The sequence below is a fragment of the Gopherus evgoodei genome, chromosome 7 (genome assembly GCF_007399415.2).
Source record: "Gopherus evgoodei ecotype Sinaloan lineage chromosome 7, rGopEvg1_v1.p, whole genome shotgun sequence".
NCBI lineage: Eukaryota > Metazoa > Chordata > Testudines > Testudinidae > Gopherus > Gopherus evgoodei.
The window spans coordinates 27,325,892-27,346,473 of NC_044328.1; the positions used below are offsets into that span (position 1 = coordinate 27,325,892).

Below are 20,582 nucleotides of genomic sequence, written 5' to 3' on the forward strand. Positions count from 1 at the left end.
TCTCTCACGAGGTTATCTATGTAGTTTTGGGATTCAGGAATTGTCCCTGCTTTCCGGTTCTTGACCCATATGCCTCATGTCCATCTGACAGTTCAGACATGCTGAAGTTCTTACTACAGTGCATGCATGGTGTGTTTAAAGAATGAACCACTATTCCTAAAGACCTACAGGAATAACCAGCCTGAGGAGCCACACAGCATACCACGGATTGTGCTTCATTTAGGTCATGAATTATTTCACTTTTTCTCTTCCACAATAGCATACTTTTTCCATTCACAGTGACTTTGTCCATGACATACAGACAATAAAACAGGATTCTGTACTGCTGTTTTGTCGGCCCAATGTCCTCCCCAACCTCATGTTCCTTTTATGACTTCTTTCTCTGCAGCCATAAAGGACATATCAGAATATGCTCTCTCATTATTACTACTATTAACAAACAGTCAAAACCATTACATTTCTTCTTCAGGATCAACAAAAAAGGCTGTTTCTTTTCTTTAACAAAACAGAAATAAGGATTTTGGATGCCACTGGAATTTACAGGTTCAGTCCTATCTGAAGAGGGCAATTCTAGCTTTTCTTTTAAAAAAAAAAGTTCTTTGTACTATAGAATCTCACTGTGCAAATTAACTGATTAAACTGATTTTAAAATGTTCTGCAGTTTTACAGGTTTACTGTCTGTTTTTTTTTAAATTCTGCCTACAGTGGACTTTTCTAAAGATCTTTCCCATAAGATCTACAGAAAAAAATTAAAACAGCAAAATCAAGTCATCCACAAAGGAAAGTAAATTCTGTGATTGCACCAACCAGCAGAGGTGCTGGAACAATTTTTATGGTGGGGGTGCTGAGAGCCATTGAACCAAACTGTAAACCCTGTTTATGGTGGAAACAATTTCATGCCAGGGGGTGCGGCAGTATCCCCAGCACCCGTAATTCCAGCACTTATGTCAAACAGTTAAAAGCCTTTGGAATACTTCAGTCATCTAGGAGGGGTGGAATATCTTAAATATAGCAGCTTAGTGCTCCTTGCAACTTGCTTTATATCTGTTCATTAGGATCAGTGACATATATGGGGTTTGCTTTTAATTTTGTTTTAATTTGTGTTGCAGATTCCCATTCATAGTTTATTTTTTTGTTAAGTCCCTCACAGGGACTTACTTTTTGTATTAAAATGGCATTTTCTTCACTTTGATGAGAAAATTAGTCGGACTTTAATTTTGCAGTCCTTTCTACCTCACTGCATATCTTCAAAAGACATCAGTCTGATACAAATAGAACTATGTTTCAATGTGCATGTGTCTGTACGTACACACAACCCCTCCACATGTAGTGATAATAGCTTTATAACAAACTGTAAAACAATTGATACATTTTATAACTCTAAAACATTTCTAAAATACTTTTTTCCGTAACATATATTGTATGCATGTTCAACAGTAGAGTGTGGGAGGAAATATCAAGGACAACACTTGTAAAAAAGTGAAAAACACTCTGAAACTGCTAAATCTTTATGTATAAATTATGTTTAAAAATAAGTTAAAATATTTTTCAAGCCTTATAAATATATTTGTGGCAAATGAAAGCATTATAACATGAAATATCATTTAAATCCCTTTAGGATTATAAATGTATTAACTTTTAATGTACAGTTGTTGACCTTTTTTAATTTAACACATTGTACACAGGAGAAGATATATACCCTTTTTTTTTTAAGATAGAGATTTATTTCTTTAATTCATAAAACTAATTTGTTGAATGTGTATTTCCTTGTTTAATAGCTTGAATCAAGAAGTTAGTAAACAGAATAAACAAAGGGTCAGATTCCCCTCTCATACCCGCTGAACACATGCATAATGTCATCATGTGGCCATGCATATTGTCATGTAATTCCTCTTGTTTTTGAATTTACTAAGTAATTGTGCAGCAGAATCCAAGATTTCATTTAACAAGGAATTATGTCTATCACTTATGATTGTTAAGACACCTGTAAAAATGTGAATCTCAAGTGATGCAGTGATGTTTGCCTGAGGTCTATAGAGAGCTTGAAACAAGAGTTTTGAGAGGTCTGATCTGCCCCATTTTTACCAACTAAAACCTTAGGCCAGACTCAGACTTTATGATCTATCCCACAGCAGTGGGCAATATGTTGTTGTGCTGCCCCTGGAGCAGCCCTGGAGGGAATAAGAGGTGACAGATCCACACCTGTCACAGCATATGCTCCCTCCCTGTCAAACTGTGTAACTATGCTACCAGATATGTTGAGGGCTCAGAGATAAAGTTTCACCCACAACCATTCCCACCCACCTGTACAAATTGGTGATGTAGCAGCTCCACAGAGCCTGCACCCCCCAGCCCCCCATGCTCAGAAAGCTGAAGTAAGGCGCACCAGTGGAAATAAGTAAGGTGGTGCTTTAAATTCTTTCTATTCCCTTAAACTAGAATGCAGGATAGGCTATAATTAGTTCCCTAATTAGGAGTCTTCTGATGACAACATTATTAACTATTTCACTACCAGTTATTTCAGCAGAAAAATCAAGGTACTGTCCTCTGGCATTGCTGGATGTAGTGGCTGGCTGATACTGGAAAACTGTTTGACAGGGCAACTAGTTGCCATCAGTGATTTCGGAGATAACAAAAGAAATTCAATCCTGTTACCAAACCTGAAGTCAGCACCACCCTTCCCAAAAGGGGGAGAAAAGAAGGAGATACATCCTCCCCCCACTACTGGAGACAGAAGCAAAACTCCCTTCATCTTCCAGAGTACCAAAGGCCCTTATTGTCAGCTACCCAATGGCAGAACTTCTAGCTTCTACATGACACCTGTACAATGCAGTTTTACATTTTTCAATACAAAGGTCTAGTGCAGACCAAAAAAAAAAAAAATTGTAAACTTGGGCCCTGTTTAAAATAAACTGAATTTACTATCAGAATAAACATACCACACAGATATTATATGAACTGGAATGAGGAAGGTCAGTTGGGACTTCGGGGTCAAAATCTCAACTGTCTGGAAATTCTATTATATAATTCACGGCTCCAGGCCACATAATCTGTCTCTCTGAGTGTTGCACTGAACCCAAGGCCTTGCTTATATTGGTGTGAATCAGGAATAGCTATACTGAAATCAATAGGGATACACAGAGATATGTTTAATCAGGATTATATATTTATTTAATTTTAATATTAATTTTGCCACAAAGGTTGCCATATTTAAGGTATTCAACACACACTAATATACAGGGCCAGCTCTAGGTTTTTTTGCCACTCCTGGAATTGTGCCGTCCCAAGCACATGTTTGGTTTGCTGGTGCCTAAAGCCAGTCCTGCTAATATAGTAGCTGGAAAGGAGTCATGCCTACTTGCAAAAATAACACTTAATCCTAACATATGATTGTGATACTTCCTGAGCTAACTGCGCCTCTGACCTCTAGGTGGCCTTCTTGAGGGCACTCCACTTAGGCTTCTGGCTATTACATTTCTCAGGGCAGTATCTTGTGATCCTCTCCCTCCAGACAGGGGACCTAGGTCTGCAGATTCCTGTAATTCACATTCAGGTCTCACCTTCATTCAGTACAGGCAGTCCTATTCTCTCAGGGGAAATGACAGGGTTAACCACTGACTAGCCAACTCTTGTAAAGCAGAGTACTATTTATTCTGAGAGACAGATCTGTCAATTCCTTGCAGTATCTTTGGAAGATCTCACTGAATTAAGTTTATGAATCATTTTGGGTCAGGAATTTATGTAATTTCACGGGAGAGAGTAACTACACTTCCTCCAGGAACAGTGCCACCCAGAGGATTCAGGAGGCCTGGGGCAAAGTAGAGGAGCTTGTACTCACTGGGCGGCATTCTGAGTCTGCGAGGGCGGCATTTCAGTGGCGGGGGACTCTTCAGTCGCTCCATGTCTTCAGCAGCACTGAAGGACCCGCCGTCGAAATGTCACCACTGGGTGAGGAAAGGGATACTTGGCCAGGACTCGCAGGGCCCCTGCGGGGCCTGAGGCCTGGGGCAAACTGCCCCACTTGCCCCCGCAGTGTGGGCGGCCCTTTCCAGGAACTAAGAACAGTGGGGAATGATTAGGCAAATTCACTCTGGCTATAGCACCTCCATAAGGGTACCACCACCTGGAAATGCTGGCATATAATAGTTCAAACTGGATTCTTCAGAGACCAATAGACAAAGAAAGGACTTTTGGATAAAAAGCTTGAATTCAAACTAACTCAGGCCTGCTTTCTGATCCCATCAGGTCTCAGGGTCCAGCTATCACCTGTGTCTGAGCAGGGACCCTTGTCTGACTGCCTTAAGAGTCTTAAGACCACACAGCCTCCTGCCATACACTGTGGTAACCCCAGAAAGCTAGTCTACCTAACAGCCAGCACCTTTGCTTTGCTTTCTCTCCAAGGGCTATGACCAGCATAGCTAGCAGTTACAAGTTATCACAAAGCTCTCTCTCAGCACAGACATTTTTTCTTAAGATAAAACCATCACAGAGAAAACAAAAAATCAATACCTGCTTACAAAACATAGCACAATCTCCTATCTACCATCCAGAGATCCAGTTCCAGAGTGTTTGAACCATGTGATTGCACTCTTAAGGAATATGAAGGAAGTCGAGCCTTTCACTGAGGAATGAGTTAAGAGGGACTAAAAGAGGTCTAAAGAATGGCTCACCTTTTTACTGTGACATCATCCTTTCATTTCCTGCAATTCCCTCTCACTTATTACACACCTTCCAACTTTTGCAACAAATGAAACAGGGATCTGCTTCAATACACTGCACTGTTTCATCCTCAGAACAAGTCCAAACTGTGCACTAAACCAAACAGGGGATGCTGAGCTAAAAATAGTATGTGATCTTGTAGGTAAAGATTGTTTTATAATGGATATGAATTAAAGTCTTAAGTTCTTGGCTTTGCAACCTTAATATTCTTTTAATATATTTGTGTGTCTAATTTCCTAGGTTTACATATAAAACTGGATAAACAAGTTCCATCATGTGTACTCACATGGGTCATCAGCAGGACACCATACAGATCCACCATAGAGCCACCATACAGACCTCTGCCACCTGATCCAACAGAGTAACTCATAGCAACAGGGGGCTGTCATCCTCTATGTGGATCAGCATATAACACAGTCAACCTGTGGAACTCCTTGCCAGAGGCTGTTGTGAAAGCCAATATTATAACAGGGTTCAAAAAGAAAATGAGATAAATTCATAGAGGATAGGTCCATTAATGGCTATTAGCCAGGTTGGCAGGAATGGTGTCACTAGCCTAGTTTTGCAAGAAGTTGGAAATGGGCAACAGGGGATGGATCACTTGATGATTACCTGTTCTGTTAATTCCCTATGAAGCACCTGGCATTGGCCACAGTTGGAAGACAGGATACTGGGCTAGATGAACTTTTGGTCTGACCCAGTTTGGCTGTTCTTATGTTCTTATTAGAGGGGCATGGGTAACTTTGCGTATGGGTTTCACAGATATTTGCTGACAGAAGAGGAATGGTGAGACTCAGGAATCTTGGGTTTCATTCCAGGCTCTGGAAGTTAGTGCTCCCTAGTGGGCACAAACTTCTACTCATTTCAACACCCTCCCCCACAGCACGGCTGCTTCTGTTCTATTTCCTTCAACTTGTCCTTGTCCCATTCCTGTCTCTTCTCCATCCCTGGTTCCTTGTCCCAGTCCCATCCTCTTCATCTAACTAGTCTCAGTTCAATTTCTCAAGCTTCTCATCTCACCAAGTTCCAGTCTTCTCCATGGCAAGTCATAGTTTCAGGCCTCTGAACTCCCTGGTTCAGTCTTCTCTCCCGACCCCCAACTCTCAGCCCCTTTTCCCACCAATCCCAGTTCTCACCTTCCTGGTTCCTCATCTGATCTTTCTCCATCACTACCACACTGGCCTCCAATCACCCCTTTCCCAGCCATGTTCCTCATTCAATCACGCTCCCCATGTCTTTGTCGCAGGTTCTTGTCCCAATCTTTATGCCCAGCCCATCAAGTTCTTCCCCAGTATACTAGCTAGTCCTCAGATCTGTCTCCACTCCCCACTCACCCCTTTACTCTGCCCCACTGGTTCTTAGTCCTAGTCACCTTGCCGAATCCAGTTGCAACCTCTCCCCCTGCAATGGGTCCTCATCTAATTACAGTCTCTCTCCACTTACTAGCTCCCAGTCCACTCCATTTTTCCTTTCCATCTCCCAGTTTCAGCCTCATTGCCCAACCAGACCCTGTCTCTCACACCTGCCACCCAACTCCCAGGCTCTGCCCCTCATTGCCTCCTTGCCCAGCCAGTGCTACTCTCCTTCTGCTCCCAAACTCCTCGTTCAGCCAGTCCCAATTTCCACCCCCATCCACAAACTCTTTGTCCCAATCTACTCTGTTCTCCCCTCCCCCTGCAGATCTAGCTGTTATCACCCTTTGAACCAGGCCATTTTTTCCTCCATGCTGCCTGGGCCCAGCAAGCTCATCGACAGCACAGGACAGACAGGCTTACTGCTCTCAGTTTAACTACCCAGACATGGATCCAGCATGGCCTATAACAGCAATTGAAAGGCTGGAACATGCTCATTGGAGACCAAATCTTCAGGAAATTTATCAGCTATAAATGTAAAAAAATCTCTACTGAGCATGTGCGAACTGCAATTTTTCAAAAGCTTATAATTCACCAAATAAGGGCAGACTTTTACAGGGGTAGGAAAGAGTGTACCCCAGAAACAAAGGACACTTCTTTGCCAAATTTCAAGTCCATGATGCATGGAGGTGTTAGAACTGTTCAAAGAAAAAGTCACTAGAATTTAACATGGGCAAAAAAAATGTATTTTCCCTATCTTTGTTTTTGGAAACAGATGAAATATATTAGTTAATTTTTTTTCAAAAAGACTCAGGAGAATTATAACCTACTGAAGACAGGGTCTTAGAATAGGAATAACAATGACCTTATTATGGGAGGGGCTGGAAACATCTTTTATTAATATGTTCCATCTACAATTTTAAAGCCTTCTGCATACTTTACAAAATATGAAAAATGACATCCCTTTTGATATTTCCCTTCAAGCAGATGAAAGAAGCCGAAGATTTGTTTCTTTGAGCAACAGTGTATTGATGGGAGAGCTAGTCAGGAATTGTCCACTGGAATGATTTTGCAAATGAAAATGCAATTTCTGCAAAACAAATTTTTTGTGGGAATATTTTCCTTTTGATGAAAATAATTGATTTTCCATTAGGAAAATTAAACATAATATTTTATTTCAAGTTGGTTCAGACAAAAATCAAAACATTTCAAATTTGGAACTGATCAAAAATGTTTAATCTCAAGTCAGTTCTAAAAAACATTAAACTACAGTCACATTGCCTTACAGAAATGGTAGTTCTGGCCCCCATTTTCTCTCATGGGCCAGGCTCTTTGGAGGACAGCATCTCCCACAAAGTATTTCTTCTGCATAGTACATCATGGGAGCCACATGACTAGATGCATTACGGGAGGCGCAGTCTCGCCAGGGAGCCTTGTCCATATGAGAGAATGGTGGCCAGAACTACATCTCCCATGAGACAATTGGGAAATGCAGTTTAATGTCAAAATGAGGTTTTATGGTCCAAAACAAAAATTTCTCAGGAATGCCAAAATGTTTCATGACTAAACAAATGTGGAAGTTGTCAGAATTTTGCTCGGCTCTAGTGGGATGGGTGGATTGAGACATTATATCATCATTTATCCAACAAACCAACTGAAGCCCCTCCACATGTCAGAGTGCCAAAGGTTCCCAGACAGCCTAGCTGAGTGTTTGTCCAGTTGCTTAAGATGAGCCCAGTGTGTTGGCACCCTGCAAAATTGCCTCTGCATTTTCTCTTAAGGTTATGAGGGATTGTAACTTGCTATATATTTGAGTTTACTTGTACTTTTGCCTGCACTGATTATAATCAGCAGTCAGGTATTTTGGGATACTTCACAATATGGAAAGTATTACTTCTATTTAAATAGCAGCAACTCTGTTTCTTAATATAATGAAGATATTTTTCTATTTCTTCACAGCATGCTATATGAAAGGCTTGTTCAACAAGATTTCTATGGAAAGCCTTTTGGAACACTAATAAAAAGTGTACTACTTAAAAAAAAAAAGGAACAAAAAAAGAACATTGCCTGCAAAACAGTGACTGAGAAGCAAACCTGCCAACAAACCGTAACCACACAGCTTGAAATATTAAAACAATTTCAATAATTTTAATAGTAATGATATGAAACATAGGGGATATTTTTCCTCATGCTCCCCCTTCCCCCCCCAAAAAAAATTTCTCACAAAAATCCCAAGGAATTTCTAATAATTCAACTCAACACATGGAACCAGTTCTGAAGACCATGACCACCTTAGACAGCTAATTCAAGACTCCTGGAAAGACTTCCAGTGTTCATATAGCTTTCGGCTTGTCTCATCCCTTAAGTGAGGATACAAGGAAAAGCAGGCACATCCGACTCATTGCAAACCAGTCATGCCTTTATTCCATATGGCAGACTGCACAATGTAGTAGAGAAAAATATAAATCATTTTCCTTGCAAAAAGATATAGACACTATATCCACAACATAAGATACAGGATAGTGCTTTGTCTAGTGGAAATAAAAAAATAAACAATCATTTCAGGTGAGAAAATAATGTGTCGTTATTTTCTTTAGATAAATAAAATTGTAAGTGCATAAATTCAAGGCTTTGCAATCCATTTTTATCTGCCAGGGAACAATAACCAATTACGTTTCTTCAGAACAAATAATACCTTCCAGTACCTAATATGTGCAACTGCCAAATTATTTGTGTTAGCATTAAATTATGCATGTTAGCATTTACCAACCCCCAACAATTCATAGTTAGGCTAGGAAAGATTAGATTTTTATCAGTAAATATCAATTTCACTGTACACCCATAAATCAAATATTTCTATCAATAATAGAAATGTACAGCTAGACAAAGAAAAATACTGCCTGAGAACTTATTAGCTTGATTTATGGCTATTTTGCATATTTGGATATGTGATTGTGACAACCTGTTATAAAGCTATAACTTTGTGAATCTCAAGGTTTCCTGTCAATAAATAATTATCTGACCTCCCTACTGCCTGACACTGCACCCCCCCACCAGTTTCCCACAACTGTGAAAATTTAAAAAAAAGAAAAAATGCTTAAAAATCAATATTATCCATCAAAATTATAAAAAACAAAAATCGAATCCCACAAGCCTATTCTTAATGAATTTTCTTTTTTCATTCTAAAATGGCCACTGAACTGAAGAAACAAGGACATTGTTACTAATAACTGACTCCTGGTATGGATCCAATGTATAGACTTGACTGGACAAGAGTCTCCCGGGGCTTTTGGCGGCGGTGGGGGTGGAGGGGGGGAACAAAACAGAAAACCATTCTGATCTAAGTAGGGCCAGCATCTTCCACAATTGGCAACTGAAGCATCTGATTCCACGTGGTGTGGGTTTCCATTTCCTTTTATAGTTCTGTGTCAAGTAATCTGAAAAGTTAGGATTTGCAATGCAATAAAGGCTCAACCCTTCTGATAGTCAAAGTAGTATAGAGTAAGGTGGCTTTAGCAACACTAGACCTACCTGTAATATCATTTTTATTTGGCAGCTTAAGATTTAACACCTACTGCAACTGGAGAGGGCAAAATGGTGGAGAAAACAAACACCCATTTCTTGTTGGCAAACACTATTTGCTGTCCCTACATTGCAGCTTTCCTAGTGGATAGAAGTTCTGCTGTGTGCCACAGCTACAGAGGATAGAGAGAACAGCAGGTTTGCAGCAGGTTTTAAGAGCCCACACTAGCCAAGGCCTTTGCATTCCCCTTCTCCACCCCACTTTCAACCTCTTCATTGTGTGCATGTTTCAACAATTCAGTCCAGGAAAGATTAGACAAAATTTGTGGCTTCAGTAGAATGCTATTGATTTCCACAGTGACAACATCTATTGTTTCTATTCTGATAGCATGCACAGACCTTAAATGAGATTGGAGCCCCAGTGTGATGGACGCTGTACAAATTACAGCTAAATGAAAATGTCTATCCTGGAGGGCTTAAAAGACACAAAACAGATGAAGGGTTGAGGATAAGGAAGACATACAAGCAAATGAATATGGTGAAGAACTGGAACAACTCTGTTATTTTTTTTCCTTTTTTTTTTAATTGAAGGTAGAAAGAGGATGAGGAATGGCAGGAATGGGTAAATTAATAAGAGTGAGGGAGTAAGAAAAGAAAGGAAGAGGAAGAGGAATAATTCCTATAATAGCCATAGTCAGTAGACAGTGTTTTGTAGGCATTGCAGCAGAGGTGAGTTTTAAGAAGAGAACTGGAAAATAAGGCAGGGGATGAATGAATTATAAGAACATAAGACCGGCCATACTGGATCCATCTAATCCAGTATACTGTCTTCAGACAGTAGCCAGTGTCAGATGCTTGAGAGGGAATGAACAGAATAGGACAGTTACTGTGTAATCCAACCCATCATCCAGTCACAGCTTCTGGCAGTCACGGGCTTAGGGACACCCAGAGCACGGGATACTATCCATAATCATCTTGGCTAACAGCCACTGATGGACCTATACTCCATGAACTTATCTTGTTTTTTTTTTAAACCCAGTTACACTTTTCCCCTTCACAGCATTCCCTGCCAATGAGTTCTTCTGTACTTTGTGTGAAGAAGTAGATGTTTTCAGAGAACTATTCACTATTACTCCAAGATCTCTTTCTTGAGTCATAACAGCTAATTTAGACCCCATCATTTTGCATGTATAGCTGGGATTATGTTTTTCAGTGTGCATTACTTTGCATTTATCAACATGGAATTCCAGCTGCCATTTTGTTGTCCGTCACACAATTAGTGAGATCGCTTTGTAACTTTTTCTTGAGTAATTTTGTATCAACTGCAAACATTGTCAGCTCATTGTTTACTTCTTTTTCCATATGGTTTTATTAATATGTTGAACAGCACTGGTTCCTGTACAGATTCTTGGGAGACTCTGCTGTTTGCCTCTCTCCATTGTGAAAGCAGACCATTTATTCCTGCTCTTTGTTTCCTAGCTTTTAACCAGTTACTGATCATGAGGACCCTCCCTCTTATGCTATGACTGCTTACTTTGCTTAACAGCCTTTGGTGTTGACCTTGTCAATGGCTTTCTGAAAGTCCAAGTACAACTATACCAGCTGAAACACCCTGTCCATATTTGTTGATACCCTCAAAAAATTCTAATAGAGAGGTGAAGCATACTTTCCCTTTAGAAAAGCTGAGCTGACTCTTCCCCAACATATCACATCCATCTATGTGTCTGATAATTCTGTTCTTTACCTCAGTTTCAACCAATTTGCCAGGTACTGAAGTTAGGTTTACTGGCATGTAATTGCCAGGATCACCTCTGGAGTTTAAAAAAAAAAGAAATTAACTCTATATTAGCTACCTTCCAGTCACCTGGTACAGAGACTGATTTAAGCAATAGTGAATACCAGCTGGCCCTGGTGACTTATTACTGTTTATCAATTTGTTCCATATCCTTCCCTATTGACACCTCAATCTGGGACAGTTCCTCAGATTTGCCACCTAAAGACCATGTCTTAGATTGAGAATGTCCCTCACATCCTCTGCAGAGAAGACTGATGCAAATAATTAATTTGCCTTGTCTTCCTTGAGTGCTCCTTTAGCACCTTAATTGTCCAGTGGTCCCACTGATTATTTGGCCAATTTCTTGTTTCTGATTCACTTAGTTTTTGTGTTTTTTACTAGTTTCTCTACAAATGCTTTTTTGCCCTGCCTAATTATACTTTTACACTTGATTTGCCACAGTTTATGTTCCTTTCTATTTTCCTCAAAAGGACTTTACTTCCATTTTTTAATTGACGTGTTTTTATCTCTAACTGCCTCTTTTACTCTGTTGTTTAGCCATATTTTTTTTGATCCTCTTATTGTTTTTCTGGTGGGGGTATATATTTAGTTTGAGCCTCTATTATGGTGTTTTTTAAAGTGTCAATGCAGCTTGTAGGCATTTCACTCTTGTGACTGTACCTTTTAATTTCCATTTAACTAGCTTCCTCATGTTTGTGTAATGCCCTTTCTTGAAGTTAAAAGCTATAGTGCTGAGTTTATTTGGAATTTTCTCCCCTACAGGAATGTTAAATTTAATTATATCAGGGACTTTTCCTTCTGCATAAAGGGCAAAATAGAAGAAAGTGCAAAAGTATTTGAAAGTGAAGCTGACTGGTGGATATTAAAGGCTGAGAACATTGCAGAAATAAAGGCAGGGGTTGGCATCATGTTAAGTTATTAGACGAACATCGTTGAATGGTGTGAAGGGTTTAAAAGGTGAAGACAAAGAGATGAAAACCTGACCCTATTGAGATCAATGGCTAAATTCCCATTCACTTCAGTGGGGACAGGATTTAACTCAAAAAGCTTAAGTTTGGAGATGAAAAGGGAGCCACTGAAGGTGCTGATTGCATGAGGTGGGCAGAGCAATGAGCCAGGCAGGTTATCTTGGCAGCAGCATTTTGAGTGAACTTGAGGAGGGCAAAGATGCAGTAGTCCAAGCCAGATAGGAGGAGATTACAATAGTCAAAACATGAAATGAGGACAATTTGGAAGAGATGGAAGGCTGGATTTTAGAGGTATTGTGTAGGAAGTAGCAACATGTTTTAGACACGGCCTGAATGTGTGGGCCTGGGAGGGCAGTCAAAGATGATACCCAGGTCGCGCGCACCAGTAACTTGGAGGAGATGGAGGTTCATGCCGAGACAGAGAAAGGAGATGGTATAGGGGAGGGCAGAAAAGGGACTGTGGAGAGACTCCAAAGATGGCTGGAAATGTAAGTATCGGACTCACTGAAGGAGAAGTAGAGCTAAGAAGGTGGCACAATTAAATGAAGAAAGAGTGAATTTTTAATGGAGACACTCAGCATGATCAGAAGACTTCTGCCAGACACACGGCATAAGAACAAGAGCTGAGAAAGTGAAGTCAGTGGAACTATACTGATTTATTCCAGTGGAGGATTGGCCCTGTGTGTCTATTTGAGTGCTAATAGTAGACTAGATCCTGTGGTCTTTATTCAGGAAAAACTCCTAATTAAATTTAGTGTAGATGGTCCAGGCCTCTGGTCCAAGATCTTGCGGGATCCACAATGGCAGAGATAGATGGTCCCAATCCACCTTTGCAGGGGCGGCTCTAAGTATTTTTGTAGAACTGATAAATGAAATTGTTTTATTAATGTAACTTCTGTTCACCATTCACTACACTTGCCTATACTGTAACTTCTGTTCCATATTGTAATTCACACCCCATTTTAAAACACTCACTCCATTTTGTAAAAGCTTCCTCCAACCTTCATTTTTGCAAACCCTGCTGTAATCTTATTAGTTTAGATGTGTGAATGAGGTATGTATGAATGATGGAATCAACCTCCAGCCCCAGCCTGTTCTGATGAGATAAAGTTCAAATTCCAACGGCTGAAGACCTAGACAACAGCCCTAAACAAAGTAAGAAGCATCCACCCTAAAAAGAAAAGGACAACAGAACAACAGAAGGAAGATCAAAGCCAGGTCCAAGGCTGAAAGTCACGCCTGCAATTGATGGGTGATCAATCAAAACCCAGAGGCAGCGTGACACAGCAAGACCTATAGACTTTGAATCCAAACTAAAAGCCTATAAAAAAGAAGGGTGAGATGAGAGACTCTGGGTAACATTCTGCTGCCAACATGGAAGAACATCGGTGCCTGCCCAACAGAGATCCAGCTCAGCCTTGTGCCCAGCTTTCCTGCCCAGTTAGCTGCCACAAGCTACGAACCCACGCTGCAAAATCAAGCCATGAACTTAAGCTATCTTCAGGACTGGTGACTATGCAGCAGCTGCAGAACACCTGATGAATGTGGGTGTGTGTGTGTGAGTGTGTGTATGTGTGTGTGTATAGGTATTAGGTATTATAATGTGAATGTGTGTGTGTGTGTGTGTGTATAGGTAATAGGTATAATGTGTGTGTATAAGAATTAAGATATTAGTTATTAGTCATAAATTGTTATCATAATAAATGTGGCATCTTTGCCTTGTCCCCTTTAATAAGATCCTGCTCGTTTTTACTGGTCTAATATAATTGGTACAACATTTTGCTGCCCCAAGCATGGCAGGCAGGCTGCCTTCAGTAGCTTGCCTGCAGGAGGTCCCTGGTCCCGCGGATTCAGCGGCATGCCTGCAGGAGGTCCGCCAAAGCTGCAGGATCAGCGGATCCTCCACAGGCATGCCACCGAAGGCCACCTGCCTGCCAGCCTCGCGTCAACCGGCAGAGCGGCCCTGGTGGCTTGCTGCCGCAGGCACGTGCTTGGCGTGCTCGTGCCTGGAGATGCCCCTGCACCTTTGATATGATAATGAAGAAACTCCAAGAAATGCAAACATGGCATTTCCAGTCCCCATGAATAGAAATAAATTTAACAGAGACACAGAGGGTCCGGGGGGCAGGGGGGGTGGGGAGGTATTTCTTAATGAGTGTGAATTTCGAAAGCTCCTAAGTATGTTAGGCACCTAACTCTCATTGAAAGTCAATGTAAATTAGGCACCTAATTCATTTCGGTGTTTTTCAAAATCCCATTCATAGACTTCAATGGGAGCTGGAGCAGACTAACTCCAGTAGTTTACATTTAATTACATTAATATGAGTTGATTGTGAGTTTTACTTAAGTTAGCACTACAGTATTAGGCCCTCTTTGTGTATTACTACTAGGAGATATTTATAAACAGAAGTCACCAGAAAAAAAAAAGAACCCAATGCAACCAGTTCCTAGACCACCAATGCATGTGGGAACCAGTATTTTACTTCCAAATATACTCCATCAGGCACTTATAAAAGCATCCATCAACATGGCAGCCAGCCACAGATATAAACTTCAAAACAGTGCATACATTTTTGGGTCACAAATTAAGTAAAAGGCATCCAGGTAGAGATGCATAAGCAGTATAATTATTTTGCCCATCAGTATACTTATTTATGGTCCCTATCATCCATTATGGAAAGCTGAACAACACTAGAGTTGATCAATAATTAACAGTGGCAAGAACAGAAAGCAGCTTATTGTAAAGTATTATTACAACCTTTGAAATACAGAAATTATTTGAATTGTTCTGCTTAATTCCTAAGTGCTGAATAAGATTAGTTGATAATTGAAATAAAAAAGTCTGGCAAACAGACAGAAAATGGATTTTCCCCCTCATTGAGCATTGGCCTGCTAAACCCAGGGTTGTGAGCTCAATCCCTGAGGGGGCCATTTGGGGATTGGCCCTGCTTTGAGCAGGGGGTTGGACTAGATGATCTCCTGAGGTCCCTTCCAACACTAATAATCTATGATAATAAATCTCTGCATTATCCTAAAGAATGTTGCCTTATTACATTCAGCAGAAAATTGAGAAAATACAAGAAAGTAGAAAATTACATGTCTACAGTACAGTTTCAGAATAATAACAATTCCATAATAATGAAGGCTAGGACAGCTATGGTTTTGCCATTATTTAAAATGGCATTAGCTTTGATCTCAGTAAGACAGACATTTGTTTAAAAAGTACCTTGTTGGTTTTTTTTAGTATCTACATTTGTGCTTCAATTATCTTTATTCTAATTACTTGTTTATTAGTGTTTTCTATGGGGCAACTAGCATGTTAGATCAATACAACAAAATACTAATGAAAGGTCACATCCATCTTTTCAGCAATACATTTTCTGGCCTTTTCTGGGTATAAAACGTAGCACTAGCACAAAATTTATTATACCACCAGCAGCTGTAACATACCTTATTTATGTAGATTAATGGAATTTATTTCATGCATGTTATCTTGCATAAGTTAGTTTTAATGAACTGATGGATTAATTAGTGTTCCTTATTAATAATTAACTATCTATACCCAGACTACATCAAATTCTAAAAATAAGCAACTGATGTTAAAATTACACATTAAATATTATGTCAACAATCTCACTAGTATGTTTGAAAATAAACCAAGTCATCACTGGGCTGGATATACCCTCGATCAATGGAGTGGATTGCTGAGGAATCTGGGTTCCAATTTTCCATAAGTTTATACTTTTTCTTTCCACGTCATTTTTTAAAATTTAAATAAAGGTGAAATGTTCTTGTTCTGGATCTTGTTATCAAGGTTACAACCTAAATGGGAATTTTGCCTGAGAAAAGAATTCAGGACTGAAGCAACTATCTAAATTAAAAATAAGATCAATAGAATGAAAATGGATAGTGAAAAAAAGTGTTCATAATTATTTATTACTAACCTGGTATGGTCTGAGGTGTTAACACCACTGTGGGAAGAGGCCTTGAGGCAATAGCTGGCCTAGATATAGCCATTGCTACTTGATTTGTCATTAAAAGAGGTTTCTCATGTCCCTGGAAGATTCTTGATTCCTCAGGATGTATCCACGCTGAATCCAAAGCAAATGCATTATTTAAATATATCTGCGAAGGATAAATAAAAAGTATGTTGAAGCTGAAGATAATATAGTTTCATTGCTTATTGTTTTCCTGGTTTTTAGGTCTTTGATTCAAGCTCTCATAGCTATATATACACATGTTTATACTATTGTTCATGATTTAGGACATGATCTGTCTTATATATAGATTGATTTATGCTTCCTAACTATTGGGAGGGCATGGTTACCTAACAATCTCATAAGGGGACTATCCAGTTTAGGAAGTACTACCAAATCAAAAAAAAAACAAAACAAAAAATCCAAACCCCACAATATGAAAGAATAAGGCCAATCCTACCCCAGAGACAGCTATGGCAGAACAAATGTATCTATAACATTTAGTAGCCCAAGGTTGTTCCAGTGAGGGCTGAGAGATGGAGGAGGTGAAAAAAGATAAGACCATCCTATAGTTACTCATATGCTTAAATTTACATATACTTAATATAGAACTAATGTTAAAGCTATTTCAGTCCTTTTCACTATTTAAGAGAATTGCTGATTTATACCTTCAGAAATAGCCTATTTATTGATCAACTTTTTATAGCATTAACTTTTCTACAGGATTTTTGCTTGACCTAGATTGCTGACCTTCTGCATGCTTTCACAGTTTACAAAACTCATTGTTTTCCAGTTGTTATGATAAGATCTTAATATAAAAATGTCCCAAGTAAAGTTCAGAGTTACCTTGCAATTAGGTAGTCTCTTATCTCTCCAACTTTTCCTGGCATGAGGTGGAATAGTAGATGTGTATACATGTGGGAAGACAGGAACAAATTCCAAACTAGAAGAATGTGAAAATCCTATAACTGGAGAATGAGCTCCAAACATCCACTTAAAAAAAAAAGGAAAATAAAAAATTAAATGAATTAAAAATATTCTAGAATAAATCAACCAGTGTTAGTACACACTGTATTAAAAGAGTGAATTTCAAGCAAATGTAATGTATCAACCTCTTTAGTCTAAACATTGGGTTTAAAAAAAATGTATCAGTCTCATGTATTGTGTGCCACTCAAAGCTAAACTGCTATAGAAACCTACAAATAGAAAGCTCAGAGTTAGAGTACCTAGTCAATACCATTACTAATCAGCAATGAACTGCAAAAAAAGTCACATATAAATAGAAAATATCATCATACAAGATAATGTATGTGTTTCTGTCTCCAGAGGCAAAGGACAAAGCAAAGACAAGGCAGAATGTGTGATTTCCTGACTCTTGAATTCTTTGGACAAATACATTGATATTGTAGAAACATTTCTGCATTTCATTCAAATTTCCTCCCACTTCAAAATAATTGATGTTATCCTTCCATTAAACACAAAAGCAAGTAGCTTTTTCTCCTGCTCACCCTCTTTCCAAATCACTAACTTCCAAGAGACATTCACAGCTAAAATGTTTGACTGGAAATCTCCAGATGAAATTAATCTAAGATTATGGAGTTCAAGTTTTATGTGAAACAGCATTAAAATACAACAGAAGTGCTAAACTACTATGAAATTAACATAGCTATTAATATCTAATACATTAAAACTTATTAAAGTTGACCAGCAAAAGTAATTTGAAGTGGCCTTACAATACTGACAAATAATTGAAACATTCATCAAAAAGCACCACTAAGATGTATTGCTTACATTAATATGGTTCAAAATATCTTAGCATCTGTTGTATTTATTATGTATATAGGAGACACTAAATTTAATGGCTTATATTGTTAGAGTGCCCTTTTGTTACCAGCCTGCTTTTCCACAGCAAATAGGAAAAGATCAAAGGGTTAAAAAATGAACAAGACAAGCCTTAATGAGCCAATTCATGAGCCGTCTCCCATCCCTTTCTTTTATTAAGAAAAAAATATTGCAGGTAACGTGTTTCTAAACATTAAGGGAAAAAAATCTAGTTCCTAGACATTAAATACCTCTAGTGGCAGCATCATGACACTACAACATAAAAACATGTTGCAACGGCATCCAGTTTTTTTTTTTTAATTTATATTATGCATATGGAAAAGCCTTATGGGACATTCACAAATATTTTAAAAATAGGACTGTTTAGGTGATTATTGCCTTATGTCTTCTACTAGGGCGATATTAAAAATGGAAAGGCAACTTTGTTTTAAAGCAAGAAGGAGAAACAGGCTTAAGTTACTTGGCTGAATGAAAGACCCTTATATCTTTATCTTTCACTTATTTAAATGGAGTAATAAACGCTATTCCTAGCCTGCCCTTCTGCAGCTAATATAAAACAAGATTATCTTCTACAGAAAATAAATGCCTCTTCCTGGAACAAATACATTGGAACCGACCAAAGACAGCCCTCAGTTCATTGCTCAGCCCCAGCATTAGGGTTCTCTTTGCAACGCAATTAATGCAGTCTCTGCTCTCTCAATCCTCCGCTTTTTCCAGTCGAACTCTCATATGCTGTGTTATGCCACTGACCAACTGTATGGCCCAGACTCTGACAGGACATTAACTCTTAGCACATTCGAGTCTGACGACAGGGTTCTATACGGTTCTATACCTTACAAACACAGGGTATGTGGCTTAAGAACGAAGACTCACGCCCGGAATCCGAAATAAACTCCGATTAATAGTTTATGCGGTCTCCCCCTGCCTTTGAAGTCTGATGCAGCCGGTGCAGTTACTAACGGATGCGCAGAAACTGTGTGGGTCTGCCACAAACGGGGCTGTGCGGGGTAACTTCAGCACCACCGCGCGCTGGACAGCAGGCAAAAGTTCTGCCCTCGGCTTTCTGCACGGGCAGTCACCACCGCATCCCCCCCCCCCCCATGCACCCCCAACCTGCGCCTCGCCAGCGTGGCTTTTACTGGCCCCGAAAATGACACGCAAGAACTTGCATGGATGAAGTCGGCTTGTGCTATTGTAGCAGCACTTCGGGGGTCAAACACCCGGATCGGGAAAGAGAGAGGGAGAGACCGGGGAGGAGGAAGGGAGGCGAAGGGAACCGAAGGGAACCGCATTCATTACCTGCCCATTCAGGAAGGGATACTGGTGCACGGCAGGGCGCTGATCTGGCGCAGAGGGCACTGAGAGAGGCAGGAAAGGCTCGCAGGGGACTTGCCAGCCGGGAAGCCCTTGGAGCAGAGGAGCAGGGTGGGGAGGATGTGGCGAGGAGAGCAGAAGCGGAGGGGGCACCACCCCGGCCCCACCTATCCTGAAGAGCCCAGCCGCACTCGGGACCATCCAAATCCAGGGAGGCGGTGGGGGCTCCGCATTCATCTGCCAGAGGAGAGGCTGCTGCCGCTTGGCTCTCGGAGCCGGGAGCATTCTACATGGCACGGTGCAGTCCCTCCGCTCGCGGGGCTCGCCGCCGGGACGCGCAGGGGCAGGCAGCAGCGGGGCCGGCACCGGGACAGCTCCGCCGAGGGGGCGATGCCCATCCGTGACCCCGCCGGCTCTGGCGGCTGGAGCAGCGGCGGCGGCGGCAGCACCAGAGCCGAGCGAAACTCCGCTCCATTCAGCGGGGCTGCTGCCGGCAGGCTCCGCCCTCTGCCCAGACCTCCCTCCCCTTCTGCTGATGCATAGCCCGGCAGGAGACTCCTACTCGGGGGGGTGGGGGGCCGGGGACACCAGCTGGTGGCAGGTCTCAGGCAGCGTCGCCACCAACTCCTTCCCCCTCTGTGAGCAGAGGGAAGGACGGCCCCGGGCAGCGGGGCCGCCGCTCAGTCTCTGGCCGGGGGAGGAAAGAGGGAGATGTGTAAAGGCGGGGAGGGGAGCTGGGCTAACAGGCCAGGAACGGGAGGGGAGAGGGCCCCTGCCTAAGAGGGGCGGAGGGAGAGCCCGCTCCTCGGGCTTGGGAGGCAGCAGCAGGGGGCGAGGGGGAGGCCCGGCTCCCAGCTATAACAGAAGCCCCCCGGCACACACACGCCCAGCTAACCCGGCTGAGGGTGCCCCTAGGGGAGACCGCTGGGCGCTCAGTCCTTCCCCCCGTCAGCTCCCCAGACAAGAGGATGCGAGCAGAGCGAGGTCCCTGCTCCCAGAAGCTGGCTCCAAGACACCGCTTTCAGGCACTGAGCAAGGGGGCTTTCCACCGTGCCCACCAGGAGCTCCCCGGATGATCATCACCCCAGGAAAA

The 20,582-nt window shown here is 41.2% G+C and overlaps 1 protein-coding gene across 1 annotated transcript in view; it reads right to left on the minus strand.

Annotated features, from left to right (window-relative positions):
• The window catches only part of TCERG1L (transcription elongation regulator 1 like), a 230,849-nt gene extending 211,012 nt beyond the window's left edge, over positions 1-19,837 (minus strand). The window contains exons 1-3 of the mRNA XM_030570766.1: positions 19,475-19,837; positions 17,180-17,326; positions 16,301-16,481 (exon numbers count right to left, since the gene is read on the minus strand). Coding sequence (XP_030426626.1) covers positions 16,301-16,481; positions 17,180-17,326; positions 19,475-19,774 — 628 coding nt within the window. The 5' untranslated portion in view covers positions 19,775-19,837. The remainder of the gene's footprint in view (positions 1-16,300; positions 16,482-17,179; positions 17,327-19,474) is intronic.
• Positions 19,838-20,582: the final 745 nt, after the last annotated feature.